This window comes from Musca autumnalis, unplaced genomic scaffold, assembly GCF_047663935.1.
Source record: "Musca autumnalis isolate F117 unplaced genomic scaffold, ASM4766393v1 scaffold_2, whole genome shotgun sequence".
In the NCBI taxonomy this organism is placed as follows: Eukaryota; Metazoa; Arthropoda; class Insecta; order Diptera; family Muscidae; genus Musca; species Musca autumnalis.
In genome coordinates, this window is record NW_027411755.1 from 180,405,771 (window position 1) to 180,429,514 (window position 23,744).

The 23,744-nt window shown below is 36.5% G+C and overlaps 2 protein-coding genes across 3 annotated transcripts in view; both read left to right on the forward strand.

Annotated features, from left to right (window-relative positions):
• Nucleotides 1-10,161, forward strand: part of LOC141393231 (uncharacterized) — a 44,934-nt gene extending 34,773 nt beyond the window's left edge. For both annotated transcript variants that reach the window (XM_073966198.1, XM_073966199.1), the window contains exons 3-5: nucleotides 9,096-9,169; nucleotides 9,239-9,659; nucleotides 9,729-10,161. In XM_073966198.1, the coding sequence (XP_073822299.1) occupies nucleotides 9,096-9,169; nucleotides 9,239-9,659; nucleotides 9,729-10,061 (828 nt within the window). In that variant the 3' untranslated portion in view covers nucleotides 10,062-10,161. The remainder of the gene's footprint in view (nucleotides 1-9,095; nucleotides 9,170-9,238; nucleotides 9,660-9,728) is intronic.
• Nucleotides 10,162-18,545: 8,384 nt separating this feature from the next.
• LOC141393232 (uncharacterized) overlaps nucleotides 18,546-23,744 on the forward strand; it is a 29,036-nt gene continuing 23,837 nt past the window's right edge. Inside the window, exons 1-3 of the mRNA XM_073966200.1 lie at nucleotides 18,546-18,615; nucleotides 18,703-18,987; nucleotides 19,061-19,352. Coding sequence (XP_073822301.1) covers nucleotides 18,764-18,987; nucleotides 19,061-19,352 — 516 coding nt within the window. The 5' untranslated portion in view covers nucleotides 18,546-18,615; nucleotides 18,703-18,763. The remainder of the gene's footprint in view (nucleotides 18,616-18,702; nucleotides 18,988-19,060; nucleotides 19,353-23,744) is intronic.

Here is a 23,744-nt window from a genome sequence, read left to right on the forward strand (position 1 = left end):
TAGAACTTACACCCGAACTTGAGGTTCTCCTACTATTTGGTTTTTGTGGGAATGTGAAAAGGTATATAACTTGTGAGAATATTAACTGAAAAGGAAAGTCCTTATGTGTAAGGATTAAGGATTATTACACGTTTCAAAAGGACAACCGCCTCAAAAGTATGGGTTTCCTTCAAGAAGTTCCCGTTTTTTCAAACAGGACAAGCCGAAACTCGATCAAGATCACCCCATATTGGAACTTTAGAGCTTTTCTGAGCATTTCATGGCTTAAGAATCCATAAACAGGACATAACACCCGGAATTTTGTCGCTACAGTTGTTGTATTTGCAGATGACCAATTTTTGTGGATTTTACGACACAGTGTACGTTGGACTTGTCACTATAAGTACTATAACTGCCATTAAAACCAATTAATATACTTTTTATGATCTTAAGTACAGATTTAGTTTCATTTTTTTCAAAAATATCAAGCATTTTTTACACAGTTCCACGAGGATTCTCAGTTGTATACTAACTTTTGCAACATACATTTTGGTCTTTTTGGGATTCGAACCGTACATTTGCTAATGTATGCAAATATTGCGCACTTTTAATTGTTATTACGGAAGACAACCTTCTTGTCTATCAAATAAAACTAATTGTTTGTTGTTTTCAATAAGTTATAGTGATATTTATCTATAATACATTTTGGTTTCAACAGTGTATACTAACTTTTGCGACATACTGTATTTTATATATGACATAATTATTGTTTTTGCTTCTTTTTTAAGAGGCTATAGGGTATAGAGGAGATATGTATACTTACTTACTATGTTATTTTAATCGATCAAGCTCGAGGTCATTTGTTGTTAATAATTGCGACCCTAGCTTTAAGTAAATATTTGTGATTTTTATTTTTACGTGATTATTGCGAACTATCACTATTCCTGAAGATGCAAATCATGAAATTTCGAAATATCGAAAATAAATAAAAACAAGTAAAAAAGTATCAGTCGGCTTTGCCGACAGAGATATACCCTCAGCCTGTATGGATTGAAATACATTTTTTTCAAAAAAAAAAAAAAACTTATGTATTTAGGGGGGTTTTCAAAATGTTGGGCGTATGAACCGATAAAAATATGGATAGTATTAAAGCTCAACAATTTTTCGGGGATACCGATAGATAGGGAGGTACCGGAAGGAGTGAACCTATAAGCATCACCTTCGAATTTCATCTAATATTCGGAGAAATTTTACGATATCCAAAGTTTAGACGAACGCAGTATTCGGTTCGAGCTTTCCAGCCACTACTTATGGTGGCATAGGGGTCTTTTACAACTTTCGGACTGTTTTCTTAAGAAGTATAGACTTGCCCCTGAAAAAACTTTTACTGATGCAGTGAATGCAAGTTGCTTCAACAAAAATCAAAGTGATTCGAGAGCAGGTCTTGATAATTAGTAATGCGTTCCAGCACAATAAAAACTCATTCATCGCTACACGAACAACTTAGAAGATGGTCTTCCATTCAATAGACGCGAAAATAATATTTATATAGTTATGCAATTGTTTACTTAATGAGGAGAGTCCTTAATAATTATGAAGGACTTGGACGTTAATTTCTTTCACCCTAAATGCGCACGACAATTTACAAAGGAGTTCTAAAACAGGCATTTCAAGTATTGAGAAACATTTTCGGATATCCCGAGTGGCAATTTCATCACGATTTGATAAACGTTTGTACACTTCGAGTCATCGAAACTTAAAGATTTGAATAGAAATGCGCATATCCTGAAGGGGCCACCATATTCTGCAGTGGTAAATATTCTCTAAAATGTATGGGAATGACTTATGCGTAAAATATACGACTCTAGGAGACAGTACGCTTCCAAAAATAAACTTGTTCACAGAAATAAGCAAGGTTTGTTAGGCATTACACCTGATTATTTAAAGAATCCTTGCCAAAGCAGGATATACGGATGTATCCTTAATCAGGAGGGATATCCTTTTACTAAATAGTACTGAAAGTACTTCGTTTTCAATATAGAGTGAATATGCATCGCTATTCTAACACAATCTTTCTGCATTCCCATGTTTTAAAGGGGGATTCTATTCAAATGAGCCAAATTTTTTACTCCAATTTTTGACTTAATTTAGTATTTCTCGTATAATTCTTATATAAATTGGATTTTAATGCAAATGAATAAATAAGTTTACTCCAAACACATGACGCAAAATATAAACAAGTAAGAACGGCGTTAAGTTCGGCCGGGCCGAACTTGTTATACCCTCCACCACAAGTTGTATTGAAGTAAAATTAAATAATTAGTTTCCTTTCGTGTATGAAGAAGACTTAATACTAAATTTCAGCAATTTCGGTAAAACAATGTGAGGCACCATTCTATGGGGGCTATTTCAAAACGTCGATCTAAACCGACAAATTTCTGACGGAAAGTTTTTAGGCTCAAAGAACACTAAATACCAAATTTCCTATATTTCGGTAAGAGAATCAAGAAGTACACACTTTTATATCACATTGAAGACTAAATACCAAATTTCAGCCATTTTATGTGGAATATTAAAGACACAACGAAGTCTAAATACCAAGTTTCAGACATTTCGATAGAATATTCAGGTCACAACGTTCAAAATACCGAAAATCGGGAGGTACCGTTCTATGGGGGCTATATGAAGGTGTGGACCGATACCGACAAAATTCTGGGGGGAAAGTTTTATACCACCAACGTAGAATAAGTACCAAATTTCAGCCATTTCGTTGTGATAATGTAGCTAAAACCTTAAAAATACCGAAAATCGGGAGGTACCGTTCTATGGGGGCTATATGAAAGTGTGGACCGATACCGACAAAATTCTGGGGGAAAGTTTTATACCCCTAAAGAAGACTACGTACCAAGTTTCAGCCATTTTGGTAGGATAATGAAGCTAAAACCTTAAAAATACCGAAAATCGGGAGGTACCGTTCTATGGGGGCTATATGAAGGTGTGGACCGATACCGACAAAATTCTGGGAGAAAGTTTTATACCCCTAAAGAAGACTACGTACCAAATTTCAGCCATTTTGGTAGGATAATGAAGCTAAAACCTTAAAAATACCGAAAATCGGGAGGTACCGTTCTATGGGGGCTATATGAACGTGTGAACCGATACCGACAAAATTCTGGGGGAAAGTTTTATACCCCTAAAGAAGACTACGTACCAAATTTCAGCCATTTTGGTAGGATAATGAAGCTAAAACCTTAAAAATACCGAAAATCGGGAGGTACCGTTCTATGGGGGCTATATGAAGGTGTGGACCGATACCGACAAAATTCTGGGGAAAAGTTTAATACCCCTAAAGAAGACTACGTACCAAATTTCAGCCATTTTGGTAGGATAATGAAGCTAAAACCTTAAAAATACCGAAAATCGGGAGGTACCGTTCTATGGGGGCTATATGAAGGTGTGGACCGATACCGACAAAATTCTGGGGAAAAGTTTAATACCCCTAAAGAAGACTACGTACCAAATTTCAGCCATTTTGGTAGGATAATGAAGCTAAAACCTTAAAAATACCGAAAATCGGGAGGTACCGTTCTATGGGGGCTATATGAAAGTGTGGACCGATACCGACAAAATTCTGAGGGAAAGTTTTATACCCCTAAAGAAGACTACGTACCAATTTTCAGCCATTTTGGTAGGATAATGAAGCTAAAACCTTAAAAATACCGAAAATCGGAAGGTACCGTTCTATGGGGGCTATATGAAGGTGTGGACCGATACCGACAAAATTCTGGGGGAAAGTTTTATACCCATAAAGAAGACTACGTACCAAATTTCAGCCATTTTGGTAGGATAATGAAGCTAAAACCTTAAAAATACCGAAAATCGGGAGGTACCGTTCTATGGGGGCTATATGAACGTGTGGACCGATACCGACAAAATTCTGGGGGAAAGTTTTATACCCCTAAAGAAGACTACGTACCAAATTTCAGCCATTTTGGTAGGATAATGAAGCTAATACCTTAAAAATACCGAAAATCGGGAGGTACCGTTCTATGGGGGCTATATGAAGGTGTGGACCGATACCGACAAAATTCTGGGGAAAAGTTTAATACCACTAAAGAAGACTACGTACCAAATTTCAGCCATTTTGGTAGGATAATGAAGCTAAAACCTTAAAAATACCGAAAATCGGGAGGTACCGTTCTATGGGGGCTATATGAAGGTGTGGACCGATACCGACAAAATTCTGGGGAAAAGTTTAATACCCCTAAGGAAGACTACGTACCAAATTTCAGCCATTTTGGTAGGATAATGAAGCTAAAACCTTAAAAATACCGAAAATCGGGAGGTACCGTTCTATGGGGGCTATATGAAGGTGTGAACCGATACCGACAAAATTCTGGGGGAGAGTTTTATACCCCTAAAGAAGACTACGTACCAAATTTCAGCCATTTTGGTAGGATAATGAAGCTAAAACCTTAAAAATACCGAAAATCGGGAGGTACCGTTCTATGGGGGCTATATGAAGGTGTAGACCGATACCGACAAAATTCTGGGGGAAAGTTTTATACCCCAAAGAAGACTACGTACCAAATTTGAGCCATTTTGGTAGGATAATGAAGCTAAAACCTTAAAAATACCGAAAATCGGGAGGTACCGTTCTATGGGGGCTATATCAAAACGTGGACCGATATATCCCATATTCAATACCAACCATCCTGCAAGTAATAAAAACTTCTGTACCAAATTTTGACTCTCTATCTTTTAAATTGCGAGCTGTATCTTGATTTCAACAGACAGACAGACAGACGGACGGACGGACGGACAGACGGACATGGTCAAATCGACATAGAATTTTATGCTGATCAATAATATATATACTTTATAGGGTCTCCGACGAATATTTCAATGTGTTACAAACGGAATGACAAATTTAATTATACCCTCCATATGGTGGAGGGTATAAAAAGTTAAAAACTTCATATCTTGTATAATTCGGAAAAGATGGAGGTTGAATAAAATTTTGCAGGGGGGTTCTATTCAAGTGAGCGGCAGTGTATATAAAATTGTGTACCAAAAGAATTAAGTTTGCATTTTATTAAGTCTTGATTCTCCCTCATGTGTTGAGAACCTCAAATTATTGTGCCGGAATCAAACATGTATTTTGTTATCATTACCCTTTACAACCTTAAATTCGACAAGTTCTAAGTTTACTGTACTAATTAAAAAACGTATGAGTAACGTTATTCAAACTACCTTGTGATATTACGTATACGCAGTTTTTTCATAGATCGTTCAATTGAACTAGATTGGCACAACTATACATTTTACACAAAATATATTTCAAATTTAAAGGTATCAGTAGTGCGATTCCGTAACTCCTTAACGACAGAATTAACGACGAATGTCGGTAGTTAACGATAATTTTCGGTAAGTGCTATTCTGTATACCAATTTTAACAATTTTTGTCGGTAAATTTTGTCGTTAATTACCGAAAATTATTGTTAAGTTAACAACCAAAAAAAAGTTGTTGTTAAGTCTTAACGACAGTACATTATTGCAATATTTTGTTGATTTCTTTAAAAAAACGGCGTTTTTATATGAGCATATGTTATGTTAATGAGGAGTGTACACAAGGTAAATTCTGCCTTATTGAGAAAAATCTTCTTAAAGCGTTTACATAAGGGTTAACTATGTATGATAACATGGGTCAGCTTCGCCACAGTTGTGCTTTCACCAGAGCCGATTTTATTGAAACTGCATAAAGATCATCAAAGTTCTCTTTGATCTTCGATTAACTCATAAATTTCCTTTAGACCAGCTTCATGTAGCATCAATTAAATCGGCGCTGGCGAAGACGCAACAGTGGCGAAGCTGCCCCATGCTATCCTACATATGAAGACTACACTAACCTTTGTTTTACTTACTAAAGAGGAAAAACGTTAGCTAATGCTTCAAAAGAACTCAAGTGTGGTACTGCTATGTAAGACCTATACCAATGTCCGTGATACTATCTTTCTAGGAGGCTTTCGTTGGCTTTAATTTAGCATTGAGGCCAACACGTGAATAGTAAATATTACTATAACCTACTTTGATCTGTGATAATCTTATAGATTTTAACTCTGCATCATTAACAATCAGAATGCTAAAAATGGCGTATAAGCTTGGATTTTCGAACTTTTCATACTCTCCGCTATGAGAAATTTCATTTAATGTGGGCGTGAATTGAATATGTGAATATATAAACTCAAATGACGGTAACGTGGATCCACGATCACTGACGGTGCTTAAGTCATGTCAAATATCAAAGCTGAATTTCCATACAGAGCGCCACAACCCAAAATATGATCCCAACTTTTAATTAAAAAAATACAACTGCGCTTTTAAAAAAGATTAATGATGGTTTTATCACTTTTATTACTTTTAAATCACACACACAATAAAAACATCTTAAGAAATCCTTCTTTACTGGCATCCGTATTCATCCAGAAGACACACATTTGAGCCAAATTCCTTCAAAAATCTGAATTGTTTCCTTCTTAAACGCTTTATGTTTTGTACTCGCGACGAAATAGTGTTTTCAGCTTCAAAATATATTTTAATAAATATTAAAATATAATATTTGACATTTCCTTCCTATCGATTTTCGTCGGTATGAGTTAACGATTTCTACAATCGTTAACATAAAGTTACAGAATAGCACATTCGTTAACTCAACCGAATATTTTCGTTAACTACCGATGTCGGTTCGTTATTAAAAAAAGTTACAGAATCGCACTACAGTAGTGCGATTCTGTAACTCCTTAACGACAGATTTAACGACGAATGTCGGTAGTTAACGATAATTTTCGGTAAGTGCTATTCTGTATACCAATTTTAACGATTTTTGTCGGTAAATTTTGTCGTTAATTACCGAAAATTGTTGTTAAGTTAACAACCAAAAAAAAAGTTGTTGTTAAGTCTTAACGACAGTAAATTATTGCAACATTTTGCTGATTTCTTTTAAAAACGGCGTTTTTATATGAGCATATGTTATGTTAATGAGGAGGGTACACAAGGTAAATTCTGCCTTATTGAGAAAAAACTACTTAAAGCGTTTACATAAGGGTTAACTATGTATGATAACATGGGTCAGCTTCGCCACTGTTGTGCTTTCGCCAGCGCAGATTTTATTGAAGCTGCATAAAGACCACCAGAGAAAGTTGTAGAACTTCGATTAACTCATAACTTTCCCTTTGACGATCTTTATATATGATCAATTAGGGCTGCGCTACTTATTAAAGAGGAAAATCGTAAGCTAAAGCTTCAAAAGAACTCAAGTGTGGTACTGTTATGTAAGGCTTATACCAATTCCCTTAACACTATCTTTCTAAGAGGCGTTCGTTGGCTTTAATGCCGTATTGAAGCCAAAATGCTATAAGTTCGGATCTCCGAACTAAAGGTCATGAGAAATTCCATTTTATATGGCCTTGAAATGAATAAATGACTCAAATGGCGGAAACGTGGATCCACGAACGTCACCGAAGGAGCTAAAGTATGTCGAACTTCAAAGTTCAATTTTTACATAGCTCTTCATTTTATTGCACTGTTCAGAATTTTCGCACAAAGCGCCACAACCCAAAATATGGCCCTACCTTTGCAGTTAGAAAAAATAAAACATCGCTTCACATACATATAGGAAAGATTTTACCAAATTTATAATTTTTAAATCATGCATGTATAAAATACAATTCACTACAAGTGACCTTTTGACCAATGATCCTTACATACATCTATTAAATATTTTATGCCAGTAATACGTTAAAAATAGGAATCTGTGGTAAACATAAACAATGCAGCTTCAGTTGCTTCACCTAAGACGGTGTAGATGTACACATGCATATTTATTTGTCTAAAAGTTCTTGTCCACTTCAAAACCATAAATTGATAAGTTGGGGATATTCTATATTTTGTCTTTCCGAGCTATTACGGTGGAGGCTGATGATATATTTCTTCATATCCTGGAATAAAACCACCAAAATATATGAAAATCGTGTATTGTTCCTTTACCTCCTAGAAGTACTCACATACACACATGACGTTTTTGAAGTTGTAGTTACTCCTGGGTTTCGCATTGCAAGTATCCCAACTTGCAGACACTAATTGTAGGCACCTTCCTTCCAAAAGAAGATATTTTTCCTCCTTTGCGCGTTTTATATTCATAATTTCGAAGAAATAATATTTTTAACTTAAAAATACATTAATAAATACTAAAATATATTATTTGACAATTTGTCTTCCCATCGATATTCGTCGGTATGTGCTACCGATTTATACAATCGGTAACATAAAGTTACAGAATAGCACATTTGTTAACTCAACCGAATATTTTCGTTAACTACCGATGTCGGTTCGTTATTAAAAAAAGTTACAGAATCGCACTACTGATATTTACAACTTTGCCCGTACCTTGTGTTAGTTATGTTTAGATTACTTTCAATTTAATATTAAAAATATTACTATTTTTTTGAAACCGGTTAACCGACACAATTAATCGGTTTTTTCGGTTAACCGAAAATGACGTTTTTGGCGAAAACCGGTTTCGGTTTTGTAACTCAAAACCGGGTAACCGGTTTCGGTTTTGGACACCCTACTTTTGAACTTCAATCTTAATCCACAGTTTTGTCGTCAAGTTCAAATGTCCAAAAAGGGCAACAAAATTCTGAAAAGACCCTAAATACATTCGATTTGTCCGTACATATGAAAGTTTCAATACACATTGGCTGAGGGTATATCTCTGTCGGCAAAGACGACTGATACTTTATTGCTTGTTTGTTTCTAGTCGCATGTCCTTGTTAAAATAATGGGATTGATTTGTAAGTAGTTTCTACTACGAAAAATTACTATAAAAACCCTTTTTTTTGATAATAGGATTTTTACTGGGCTTGCTGATCCTTAACCTATCCATTACACATATCTACTGGGCATTCCAGTATACGTTATCTGTGGTCGCTTCCACTAAAAATCAGCTATGCTAACACGAAGATTTGAGAATTCTAATATTTTTAAGAATAATACTGATGCAAGATTAATAATATTTTTAAGAATAATAATATGAGATGATATTTATTATTTTACAGTATCCAAATCGACTACAAAGTTATACCCCATCATTGGAAATCACGAACATACCCACCTCATTTACACCGCGTCGGTGAGTAAACAACACAATAACGTTTTCCAACAATTATTATTAATTCTGTGTAATTTATTTCCTTCACAGCATCAATTCCACATATTTCACAAATGCTGAAATAAGAGAATGGATGGAATTTTCCAAATATGAAAATCATTCGTTGATACAAGATCCAAATTTATATAGAAGCGCTTATGATAAATTTGGTGGACTGCTGGAATTTGATTGGTGGCCAAGTTTGCGTTCAGGCAATTGGCGTCTCTATGAGAAGGCTTTATGGGAACACATTGAGACAGACAAAGAAGTCTATGATGTTTTGGCTGGTGTATCGGATTCAGTGGCAGTACCCATATATGAAAATGCCTGTAGTGAAAATTACACAATGGTCGATGTGTTTTACAACAGGGACAACAAGAAAATTCCTCTTTATGTATGGCAATATTTGAAATCGAACACAAAGAATGAAAGTGATGTAGTTGTAATTGGTATCAATTCAGCATTTAGTGATGTGAGTAAATGAAAATAATAAGATATATTTAATTTTTTTTAATATTTTTCAACTCTATTGTTATTGTAGTTTTACGTTGAAAAGGATTTGATTTTCTGCACCGATATTTGTCATAAAATAGACTGGTTAAAACAGGTCCGATCCACATTCCGCTATAAAACAATGGGTGTGATATTCTGTTGTGATGTCAATGAAGTCAAGAACTCAAAACGTTTGCAGGGATTTCCATTACCATCGAAACCCATAACTACTACTACCACACTAAAACCATTTTTTCTACCAGAACAACCTATCGCAGCAGAAGTAGTATATGATGATTTTAATGAACCACTGCCAAAAGAGAGTAAAACTGTTGCTGAGGAATATTCCGGCATTCCAGAAGAATTGGATCTTTATGAATAAACTTGTTTGTTTCAACTACATTCATATACCGTTAAATTTAAAAAAATATTGAAAATTTTAATAAATCTTTATAATAACAAGTGAAAATTGTCAACATAAATCGATGTTTGGTGTAGCCCCATGTAAGGGTACATCCCGATTTTTGGTATTTTGGGGATTTTAGACACATTTCTTGAACGAATTACCTTATATTTGACATTTGAGGTTGCCAGTGGTCGCAAAACTTCTTCACTAAAAATTTTCAATATAGGTCACATTTAGGTGGGTGACGTAAAAGATGAGAGATACTAAGAAACCGAACTGACCGGCTTTAACATGGCAAAGTCCAGGATTTATCTTGGTCCCTCTCTCAAGTGGACACTGACATCCCTGTGGTGTCACCTGGAGTAGCTGCCTTTAACATTCGTTAAAGGTAGTGAGCTAAAATGTGCAGCCCGTTCGCCCATACTTACTTAGCTGGTCCATTACAGAACGTTTGTTCTATAGGCCGAACTAAGAAGACATCTCCATTCCTCTCTATTTGTTGCTACGCACTCTGGAATACCGCGCCTTTTCATCTCATCATCCACTTGTTTGCGCCATCTATTCCTTGGCCTGCCAATTCTGCGTGCACCGCCATGTGGCATGTATTCATACGCCTTTTTAGCGGGTTCATCATCGCTCATTCTTATGATATGGCCTAGCCAACGCAATCGCTGCATCTCGATACGTTTAACAATATTGATGTCGTTGTATAGCAGATACAGCTCGGGGTTCATGCGACGTCGATATTCACCGTCAACGCAGATTGGTCCGTAGATCTTTCGAAGAATTTTTCTCTCAAACACACCAAGCACTGCCATGTCTGCTTGCGCAAGTACCCAGGCTTCGGAGCCATACATCAGCACGGGTAGTATCAGTGTTTTGTAGAGCGTTATTTTTGTTTCACGAGATGTGGCTTTGTTTTTAAACTGCTTACTTAAACCAAAGTAGCATCTGTTGGCCAATACAATTCTTTTTTTTATTTCACAACTGATGTCGTTTGTTGTGATAACGGAGGTGCCGTAGTAGACGAAGTCTTTTACTATCTCAATATTATAGGAACCAACTTCCGCAGTCGGACCGAGCTCAATGGACGCATTGCGCGTCGACACCATCAACTTGGTCTTCTCACCGTTTACCGCCAGACCTACTTTAGCAGATTCTTCTTCGGCCTTTATAAAGGTATCAGTTACTTCTTTTACCGATCGTCCCATGATGACTATATCATCAGCATAAGCAAGTAACATGTGGCTATTGGTGTAGATTGTGCCACTTCTTTTGACGTTTGCCTCTCACACGATAGGCTGTCTCCTTGTCTGAAACCTCTTTTGATACCAAACTCTTCGGAGAGGTTCTTTCCTATTTTAACTGAGGACCTAGTGTCAGTTAAAGTCATTTTACAAATCCGGATGAGCTTTGCGGGGATACCAAATTCAGTCATGGCTTGGAATACCTTTGAACGCAGCGGGCTGCCGAAGGCTGCTTTATAATCGACAAAAAGGTGGTAGGTGTCGATCTGCATCTCTTGGGTCGTCTCCAGGATTTGCCGCAGGGTAAATATCTGGTCAATGGTGGACTTGCCAGGTCTAAAGCCGCATTGGTATGATCCAATTATCTCGTTGACCATAGGCTTTAGTCGTTCGCACAATATCCCTGACACGATCTTGTAGGCAATAGGGAGTAGACTTATGACCCTATAGTTAGAGCATACAGTCTTTTCTCCCTTCTTGTGGACGGGACACAGGATACTCAGGTTCCAATCGTCGGGTACTCGTTCTTCCTGCCAGATGGTGCTAACTAGCTGATGAATAGACCTTATCAGCGTGTCGCCTCCGGTTTTGAACAGCTCGGCTGGTAAGCCATCGGCCCCTGCTGCCTTATTATTCTTCAGCCGATTTATTGCTGTCTTTACCTCATCTTGGCCGGGTGGTATACATTCAATACCATCTTCTGGGATTGGGACTGTGGTATCTTCGTCGTCTTCGCTGCTATTGGATACCAACATCTTTTACCAAATTACCTTGCTGGTCTCTACAGGAGGATATGCCTGTACCAAAGCCATCAGTTTGATGCTTGATTCTTTGGTAGAATTTTCGGACTTCATTCTGGCTCCTGTACATCTCTATTTTTTCACACTCCCGCTTTTCCATCTCTCTCTTTTTCCTGCGGAAAAGACGTTTCTCCTCTATCCTTTTCTCCCTGTATCTCTCTCGTGCGCTACGCGTTGCTACGGATTGTAAAGTAGCCCTATATGCCGCATTTTTCTCTTCGGTGGCAGCACGATACTCCTGATCATACCATGGATTCCTTGGTGGAGGTCTCTGGTATCCAAGTATGGATTTTGCGGCTGTTTGCATGGAGTGGGCAATGCTTTGTCATTGCGCTGATATGTTATCGGGATGAGGAGTGCTTTGATTAAGCAGTTGGGCTAGTTGAGTGGAATATGCTGTGGCTATCTGTTGTGATTGCAGCTTACCGATGTCTAACTTTCGTGTTGTGTCTGCTCGTACTTTGTTTGCTACGTTTAAGCGGGTGCGTACCTTTGCTGCAACAAGGTAGTGGTCCGAATCAATGTTTGCCCCTCGAAACGATCGTACATCCAAACGCTCGTAAAATATATCTTTGGTCTGTTCGTCCTTTTCTTCAATGGGAGCATGAGCGCAAATAAAGCTGATGTTGAAGAATTTAGCTTTTATTCGAATTGCAGCAAGTCTTTCATTCACTGGGGTGAAGCTGGATACCAGATGTTTTAGTCTCCGACTAACTACAAATCCGAAACCAAACTCATGCTTTACGTCATGGCAGCTATAATACAGTGCGTCACCTTTAGGTGTTGTTGTGACGCCTTTCCCAATCCATCGTATTTCCTGTATGGCCGTAATATCGGTCTTGTACTTTTCAAGTACGTCTGCCAATGCGAAGACTGCACCTTCTCTATAAAGAGTGCGAACATTTCAGGTGCAGATTCGCAGATCATGGTCCTTAAAAAGTTTGCGGGGTTCCTCAACTTTAGAGGGGTTTCTTTTCTTTCGTTTTTTCATAATAGGCTGTTTTTTCTAGGGGAGGGTTACTAACCCGACGCCCAAACCCAAGTTTTTAACGTTCTTATGGGTGAACGCGCTGCACATGTTAGCTCACTGCCTTCAACGGGTGGTAAAGGCAGTTCCCCAGGTGACACCACGGGCTTTGCCATGTTAAAACCGGTCAGGACCGTTGCTTGGTATCTTCCATCCCCTGCGTCACCCGTTCGCCCCTCTCCTAGAAAAAACAGTACTACTATGAAAACAAAAACAAAAGAAAAACAAATACCTCTAAAGTTGACGACCCCGTAAACTTTTTATGCACCAAGATTTGTGAATCTGCACCTGGAATGTTCGCACTATGTGTAGAGAAAGTGCAGTTAACGCGTTGGCAGATGTACTTGAAAAGTACAAGGCCGACATTACTGCCGTACAGGAAATACGATGGAATGGGAAAGGCGTCACAACAACAGCTAAAGGTGGCGCACTGTATTACAGCTGCCATGACATGAAGCATGAGTTTGGTTGCTGATTTGTAGTTGGTCGAAGGTTAAAAAAAACTGGGCTCCAGATTCCCACCAGTGAATGAAAGGCTTGCTACAATTCGAATAAAAACAAAGTTCTTCAACATCAGATTCATTTGCGTTTATGCTTCCACCGAAGACAAGGATGAAAAGAACAAAGATATCCCAGCAAAATAAATTTGAAGTAGTGGAATGTTGACTAGTTCTGTCACGGCATGTTTTGATGCAGTTCAACCGGAGTCGTGAAAAAGGCACTCCAGTCCTCACAATTTAACCGCATTTGGATGCAATCCAAAGAATCACATCCACTTGTCACATTTTAACAACATCCGGATGCAGTTCAGCGGAGTCGTGAAAAAGGCACTCTAATTCCTCACAATTTAACAGCATCCGGATGCAGTCCAAACGGAGTCTTGAAAAAAGGCACTCCGTTCGCTACATTTTATTAGCAGTTGTTAGAGACCCCAACATGTACATAAATCAGTTTGTACATCTTTACAGGCAGCGGCATACATTTTCCAAAAAGAGATAAGCGTGTTAACATTTCAAAAAATTTGTTAATACAAACTAAATAATATTTAATTTGTGAACATTTTTCCGGTAACTCACGAGAAGAAAATTTCCGAATGGAGTGCTGTTGGAGTACATGTCGAAATCGTAACTGGTGATGGGAAGACAACTCATTTAGCAAATGAAGTAAAAACAGTTCAGCTTGGAACAAATGGAGTGCGGAGGAAACACGCATGTTTGCGATTGAATTCAATGGAGAATTTTCATAATTTGTGTTAATGTAATAAAGTTCTTAATATTTTTGTTTTACACAAATAAGAAATGCATTTTATTTGTTCTGGCATATTTTGTAATGGCTTGCACAATTTCCGCAGAATGCCTGTATCAAAACACGTGAGTTAAGAACTTTTAAAATGAAAAGACTTTTTATTTCGGTTTTTAATAGTTTTATTTAAAACAAGAAGACAATTTCATTTGTCGGTAGCTGTAATAAGACTGAACTTAAGAACTAGGTATACACAAATTTTATAATACTTTTGAGTACTAAGATAGAATTAGAATTTAGGATAAAGTAAATTAGATAAAAACGTAGAATGAAGTACTATTGATAATGAAAATAAGGTAAAAAGATTAAGAATAAAACTAGGCTAAATAAAATTAGGGAATAACTATTTATAGATATTGAGAGAAAATGATGAGAGTAAAGTATTATTTCAATTCAGGTTTGATACAATTATTTTGTATCGTAACTCGTGCTTTGGACTGCGTCCTATTCTACCCCAAAGGGTTAGTTAAAATGCAGTGCCAAAGGGTCAGTTAAAATGCAGTGTCAAAGGGTCAGTTAAAATGCAGTGCCAGAGGGTCAGTTAAAATGCAGTGCAATGGAGTGCCTCTTTCAGTAGTCACGCTCTTGTAAAAATCATGAGTGAAAATGCATAATTTGATGCACTTCCAGATCACTTGTTTATATCATTTAACTGCCTCTTTGGAGGCAAACTTTTTGCTGGGATATTTTATGAGCGCTTAGAAGAAACATATGACCGTTGTCCTGCCCATGACATTAAAGTTATTCTAAGCGATTTTAATGCCAACATTGGAAAGGAAAATATCTTTGGCCAAACAGTCGAAAATTCAATCTCCACAATGAAACATCGGACAATGGTATGAGACTAGTTAGCAGCACCAGATTTAAACATCCCGACATCCATTAGGGCACCTGTCTGTCTCCAGATCAGAAAACAAGAAATCAAATCGATCACGTTGAGATAGATGGTAGGCATTCATCGAGCGTGTTGGACGTGTGTTCGTTCCGAGGAGCAAACATAGACTCGGGCCACTAAATTGTTGCAGCAAAGGTACACACACGGTAGCAAACAAAGTGCGAACAGACACAACACGATAGCTAGACATCGGTAAGCTGCAATCACAACAGATACCCACATCATATTCCACTCAACTAGCCCAATTGCTTAATCAAAGCACTCCCCATCCCGATAATATATCAGCGCAATGGCAAAGCATTGCCTACTCCATGCAAACAGCCGCAAAATCCATACATGGATACCAAAGACCTCAACCAAGGAATCCATGGTATGATCAGGGAAAAAATGCGGCATATAGGGCTACTTAAAAATCCGTAGCAACGCGTAGCGTACGAGAGAGGTATCGGGAGAAAAGGAAAGAGGAGAATTTTTTCCGCAGGAAAAAGAGAGAGATGGAAAAGCGGGAGTGTGACAAAAATAGAGATGTACAGGAACCAGAATGAAGTTCGAAAATTCTACCAAAGAGTGAAGCACCAAACTGATGGCTTTGAACGTCACCTCCTCCTGTTGATACCAACATGATAATTTGGTAACTGATACATATAGTGTGCTCAGGATATGGAAAGAACCTTTTTCAAACCTGTTGGTATCCAACAGCAGCGAAGACGACGAAGATACCACAGATCCAATCCCAGAAGATGGTATTGAATGTATACCGCCCAGCCAAGATGAGGTAAATACAGCAATAAATCGGCAGAAGAATAATAAGGCAGCAGGGGCTGATGGCCTACCAGCAGTATATTTGTATATTTGTAATACAGTATTTTTCAACACTCTTTCTATAGGTGTCCAAGGTAGCAATTACGAAAGCTACGCGTAATTTTACCTAATCTAAGTACCTATCAAAATTGTCTGCTCATCCTTATCTCACACCTTATCGCCACTGGTCTTTAATAGTTCGGCTCATAGTTTATTAGCACAGGCTGTCAACAAATTAGTTTCTTAAGTGAACTCATTTTGCCTAGGTGGCTTTATATTACACTGTGTGTAATTTTTTGAGTCATGTTTTATTAACCATATTCTAAATTCACAGTGTGATAGAACACCAAAAATGAGAAGACACGTGTCCTGCCGTTTTTCCCTATCTCATCAACTTTCGCGGTTATAGGCCTCCAAAGGTTTGAGGCTTTTATGTAAAAAGGGTCATTTAGTCAGGACTATATTTTCCAAACCGTTAGGAAATTTGATTTTATCTCAGAGGCTACGTTGTAGCTCTTGTCCTAAAGAACAAAAATTGTGAACACATACAACCCATCAAACCTCATCTGCAAGGTCAAAATCGTCATGGTCAAATTTATTTTAAAATTTTTCTCAAGTTTTGTTATACAGCTATCAAACCGATCAAATTTGAATCAAACAACCAACTACAAAAATGTACCTCAGATCTCAATAAACATCTTTCTAAAATATACGAACCCTGAAGGAACAGGTCTTAATGGTCAAAATGGCAAATCAATTGCAATTTTTATCCTCTTTGCTCGGCTTCTGCTCCATAGATATTAAACCGTTCAAAATTCAAGAAAACAATCAACCACAATAGCGTAGCAATGGCATCAATAAACAACTTTCTGGAACATGCGAAATGCCTATGAACGGTTCTTACTGGTAAAAATAGCAAAAATCTTTTGAAAATATCCAATTTTTACACTTTTTTCTCCGACTCAGGTCCAAAGATACGCAACCGCCCAAAAATTAAGGATACAGTCAAATACAAAAATGTACCTTAGATTTCAACAAACAAGTTTCTAGATTCTATGAATGATTCTTAGGGCTAAAATTCACGAACAATTAAATTATTTTTAAAATTCCCCCTTCTCAGGTTTGGAAATAACAAACTGTTAAAAACTCAAGCAAATTTGAAAGGTTTGTTATTTACGGACCTGAACAGGAAAGAATGATCTAAAATAATTGAATTTAGAGCTTGAAGGATCGTTCCTAGAATCTTCATTTGTTCTAGAAACTTGTTTCTTGAAATCTTAGGTACAATTTTGTGGTTGACGCTATCCTTAATTTTGGGCGGTTGCGCATCTTTGAACCAGAGTCGGAGAAAAAAGTATAAAAATATGATATTTTCAAAAGATTTTTGCTATTTTTACCATTAAGAACCGTTCATAGACATTTTGAATATTCCAGAAAGTTGTTTATTGATGCCTTGGCTACGCTATTGTGGTTGATTGTTTTCTTGAATTTTGAACGGTTTAATATCTATGGAGCAGAATCCTAGAAAAGAGGATAAAAATCGCAATTGTTTTGCTATTTTGACCATTAAGATCCATTTCTACAGAGTTCTTATATTCTAGAAAGATGTTTATTGAGTTCTGAGGTACATTTTTGTAGTTGGTTGTTTGCTTCAAATTTGATCGGTTTGAAAGCTGTATAACAAAACTTGAGAAAAAATTTTAAAAGAAATTTAACTTGGCGATTTTGACCTTGCAGATGAAGCTTGATGGATTGTATGTGTTCACAATTTTTGTTCTTTAAGACAAGAGCTACAACTTTGCCTCCGAGATAAATTCAAATTTCCTAACGGTTTGGAAAATATAGTCCTGACTAAATGACCCTTTCTACATCAAAGCCTCAAACCTTTGGAGGCCTATAACCGCGAAAGTTGATGAGATAGGGAAAAACGGCGAGACACGTGTCTTCGCATTTTTGGTGTTTTATCACACTGCGGTGTCAGAATATGGTTAATAATTTTCGTGTTGCACAGTGTTATCATATGGAATATGATGCTGGAGTATCTTAAAACGCGCTAATATGTGATGTTCTTTTGTTGCATTTTAAATATGCAGACAAGAAACTCTCTTTCCTATCTCTACGTCCCTGAACAAATTATTGAACTCAGGGTAATAAAATGCCAACGAAAAAACAAAATTTGTGCATGGATCAGCTTACCGCTTTTGAAATATAAGAATGAATTAATGTTTATATGTTTTTTTTTTTTTTTTTTTGTTTAAGAATTTCCTTAATCGTTTAAAGTCACACAATAATGATAGAATGTATTTTATTTCATGTAGCCATTCATTGATAAAATGAATTGTTTTCTTATGGAATGTTCGTTTTCATTTTATTTTGCCCCAACTGCTACGAGTTTCAGCAAGTTTCATCAATTTTTTCTTTCATTTTTTTTCTACCGCCTCATAATGGGATAATATATGTATGTATTTACTTTATTCCTTTGTGTTATGTCTTGGTGCAGTCACTCTTGAAATTTCAAATAAATTATAGTGTACACCATCCACAGCAAATCATTTCCTTATTCACTTTCGGTCTGCAAAGTTGTCGTTAATTGGATTGGAAAATAAATGGACTTCAAAGTATTTTTACTAATAACCGTCCTCTGTTTTTGTTATACGATAACACATGCCTCAGGTTATTGTTATCTTACTTTATCTCAAGATGAGTCAGTAAGACCGAAATTATATAAATATATCGGTAGTCGTAAAGCCTTTATTCGTACAGAAGGTACTATTTATAACATTCAAGAAAATGAAGTTATAACCGCAGATTGTGAAACACGTATTCTAAGGTAGGTATTCGTGCAATCTGTGTATTTTAATGAAGTATACAATTTTTTTCATTGAAACAATTAAAACTTTCAGCCCCTCTCTAGTCGAAGGCAAACGTAGTGTTGACTTAAAATGCATTAGAAACTACATTTATGTGAATAATAATCAATATCGTGGCATAGAGGTTGAGTGTGATAGAATAAAATGGAATCTGTATGAATCTCAAACACAATTTCGTTGGTGTCCCATGCCAATGGCATCATATCTCTTGGCAAGACCTGTGGACAACTTATATGAATATTTAGCTGGTGTTTGTTATAACTTTGATGAACAACAAATCTTGACATTACATTATGTTGCCGCCTATCCTTTGTCAAAATATAAGGTATGTAAAATGTGTTTATGTATAACCAAACAATGCAAAAGTGAACATAATTCTTGTGGTGGGGTCATTAGAGTTAGATCGAAAGTGTAAATGGTCCACCTCAATGTTTGGGAAACACTCTTTTACAAACAAAAACTTGTTTGTTTGTAAATTTTGTAAGGATTTCCGATTTGCTATCGTATTATGTAGTTAGTTTGGCTAAGTACAGCGGAAAGTTCTTATTGGACTATCGACGTCTTCTTACCCTTCAAAGATTCTTGGATGTGATACCCATTCTTCTTAGTACAATGATTGCATAGATCGGCACTGTGATTCAAAATTGCTTTGGCTTTTAAACGGATGTACCTTAGGGTTATAACTTTTCTATAACCTCATATTCCCTGTATCACAGCGTGATGAGTTGCTACATAAGATAACGTACAACCATATTTATAAAATTTGAATTGATTAGAATTATGGACAATTTTCGAAGTCACTGTAAGCAAATATATAATTAACAAGTAAAAAAGTGTCAGTCGGCTTTGCCGACAGATATATACCCTCAGCCAATGTGAAGGGAAACATTCACCTACGGACAGATCGAATGTAATTAAGGTCTCTTTAGAATTGTATGGCCCTTTTTGGACATTTGAACATGCCAACAAAAATGTGGATTAGGAATTAACTGCACTAAGACACAAATGTTGAACTTTTGTGGGGGAGGTACCCTTAGGGAGGACCGATATGGACCATTTTAGAAGTTAAACTAAATTTTGGCAAAATGTTAGGAGATCCAAAGTTTGGACCAAGTTGGCCCCATTCAAGCAATTTAGTGTCATTTTTTAAATATTGTGGAGAAATACCGGAAGTTGCGGACCGGTATTGTCCCATTAAACTAAGTTTGGATATAATATGACGTAGACCAAATGTTGGACCAAATCGGTTGAACAGCTCGAGAGTTATCGTGTTCTCCGACCGCCACATATGGTGACATAGGGACTTTTTACACCTTTCGGGCTGTGTTCCCAAGAAATATGGACTTGCCCCTGAAAAAACTTTTACCGTCGTAATGGAGGTAGCGAATGCAAATCGCTTCAACAAAAATCAAAGTGATTCGAGAGCAGGTCTTAAAGTGAACTTATCCGAAATTTTATGTGAGAGGTACCAGAAGGAGTAGACAAATATAGTTCATATTCGGATCTGATCTATATCTGGTAGGTATATTAGGATGTGCAAAGTATGCATTACATCGGTCACTTCCTTCAAGAGTTATCGTGCGCACAATTTTTCCGAACATTTTTGAACTTTTGTAGGGGAGTTTCCTGAAGGAGTGGACCGATATGGCTTATCTTCGAATTTAAACTATGTTTAGAGAAAATATTAAGAAGGCCAAATTTTGGACCGAATCGGCAGAACCGTTATCTCGCACTCCACGCTACACACGGTGTCATAGGGGCTTTTTTCACCTTTCAGGTTATTTTCTCGGGAAGTATGGACTTGCCCCTGATGAAACTTGTGCCGTCGTTTGGAGGGCAATGAATACAAGTTGTTGCAACAAAAATCAAAGCGATTCGAGAGCAGGTCCTAATCTGAACATATCCGAAAATTTGTGTGGTAGGTACCCGAAGGAGTGGACCGATTGAGTCCATATTGAAACCTCATTAAATCTAGAAGAAATTTCACGATGTGCAAGGTATGGATCAAATCGGTTACTTTCTTCAAGAGTTATCGTGTGCACAAATGTTCCGAACATTTTTGAACTTTTGTGGGGGAGGTACCGGAAGGAATGGACCGATATAGCCTATCTTCGAACTTAAACTAAGTTTGGGCAAAATATTGCCAAATTTTAGACCGAATCGGTTAATCCATTCAAGATTTATCGCGCGCTCCAGCCGGTCAGACAGACAGACGGACGGATATTGCTCAATCGACTCCAAATTGTCTAAAACACATTTCGTCCAAACATACTTGGGGTCTAAAACCGTTATTTCGATGAGCCACATTTTATGAAAGTGTATATCGACGCCTCCAAACAATAGTATGCTAAGTCGACTTAGCATGTTTTCAAGTTTTTTACATTTTTATATTTAACGTCCTTTAACTTAAATTCTGTCAAATTTTGGTAATGATCGGACAATCCGAACAGAAGTTATAAACAAATATTTCCTTAGCATAGTACTGAAGGTCAAAGAAATTTTCAAACTTTTAGAGCTTGTCCTGCAAAACTCGCTTTTCAGAATTAGCAAACTATTATTTGGAGCTGTCGAACGTCCTTTAACTTAAATTCTGTCTAAGTTTTGTAATGATCGGTCAATCCGAACAGAAGTTATAAACAAATATTTCCTTAGCATAGTACTGAAGTTCAAAAAAATTTCCAAACTTTGAGAGCTTCTCCTGCAAAACTCACTTTTTAGACTTAGCATACTATTATTTGGAGGTGTCGATATGAAAGTGTATATGGCGAATAACAAAATTCCTTTAAAATTCCATTTGAAAAAAATTAAAAATTTTTTTTACGAGCACATCTACGATTTTTGGTACAGAGGTAAAGGAAAAAAATCCGGTTTCAAATCTGCACGCGTTCACGAAATTGGCCGATGCGCACAAAAGTTATAGCGGTTTTTATTCTCATATAAAGAAAAAATATTAAAAAATATCTTTTTTGTTGTTATAAGAAAATGTATGCATAAATCGTTAACAGCAGTCCATATCTATTCGTAGATGTTTAAATAGTTATTAAATTTATTATTATTTTCGCGGAAACTCAAAAAATAATAAAAAAAATTTTAAGAAAATCCAAATTATCCTGTCCCATAGTCCGTACAAACACTTAAAAATAAATTAAAAAATATATGCGGAATCTAGACAATGCGTATAAAAATATGATACCAAATTTATAGAGATTGGTTACATAAATTGCATATTATAGCAACAACAAAAGAGAAAAACTTATTGTTGAAAAATATTGTTGCAAATATATTTTTTGGTTTGATTCGAAAAAATTAAAAAAATATTTGGGAGTTCTCCAACTATTTCGCTAAAATCCCATACAATAATTAATGTGTACTACTAAAACTTCATCAAAACATATGGTTTACCATCGCGAGAGTTTAACTGATTACTGTGATAACTTATAAGGGTAGGATATTAAGAGTAATATTGAAATTACAATCATTCAATTAATATTATAATTAAAAAGCCTGTAACTCGCGAATTAGTTAAAGTCGGTTGATGCGCATCCATTTTTGGATACAGCGAATCAATCTCTGTCAAAATTTATGCATATTTCGATGTTTCACTCAGGGGCCATTGTGTGCCACCAGTTGCATCATACACTGCAAAAAACCTTAAAGTTGGTAAAAGTCGCGCAATGTGCATACGATTTTGATGCCCATCCGGTTTCGTCAGCGCCTATCAAAAATACGTCCAAATATACCAATTTTAATTAGATTCTTCAAGAACCGCGGATGTGCCTCCACATTCTATTTTTGGTGAAAAACCCAGATTACACGCGAATCTCTGTAATTTATGACACGCGTTTTCGCAAATATTATAATCGCGTATAAAGAATTCCATTTACGTAAAATAATTTCAAGAAAATCGCGGTTCAGTACGCGGATTTGTCGAAATAATATTTTGCTGATTTTCCTATTTTCAGGGTATCTATATCCGCGGTTTTAGTGGATGGATTCGATCGCGGAAGGTCTCATTAGATCCGTCGCGTAAAAAAACTAAATTCACGCGGGGTACAAAGGAAATTGAATGGCACTTGTAAATTTTAAACGCAAAAAATAGGTTTTTTAAAAAAAATCACACATCAAATATTGGCCTTTAGACTCCAATTACTAGGATGCTGTAAGGAGCACACTCATGAGATATGCATTAAACGACGTAGAATCACGAGTTTTATAATCCTAATGTGAGTTTTGAATATTATCTTGTTGCGCGTCCGAATTATTAAAACAATTCAAAAAACCCCGAAATTCCGGCTTCAAAATGTCAGCATCAATTTTAGGTGGATGCAGTGGATATATCGAAAAATGATACACTAGTATCATATTGCCCATGAAGTATTCTTTGAGTCTTTCTTTGGGCATATGTCTATAAAATGTAAGGTTAAGCCTAAAATCGGAAGGGAGCATAAAAAAACTTGTTGGCTTCAACCCATTTTTACCTATTTTTCTACATTGATGCCAACACAGCTTCCACGTAAATTAATTTTAATGGTCGACCTTATGGGATTCCTCCTAAAACACTTCAGTTTAAAGAATGTATATCATACTATATAGAATATGTTAACAGTTTGCGAATTCTAAAAGGGTGAAACTCGGATTCATCGATTGTAAAAAATTTTTGTTTTTCGCCATATACTCCTGTATGAAAGTGTATATGAAGAAAAGACAAAATTTTTTA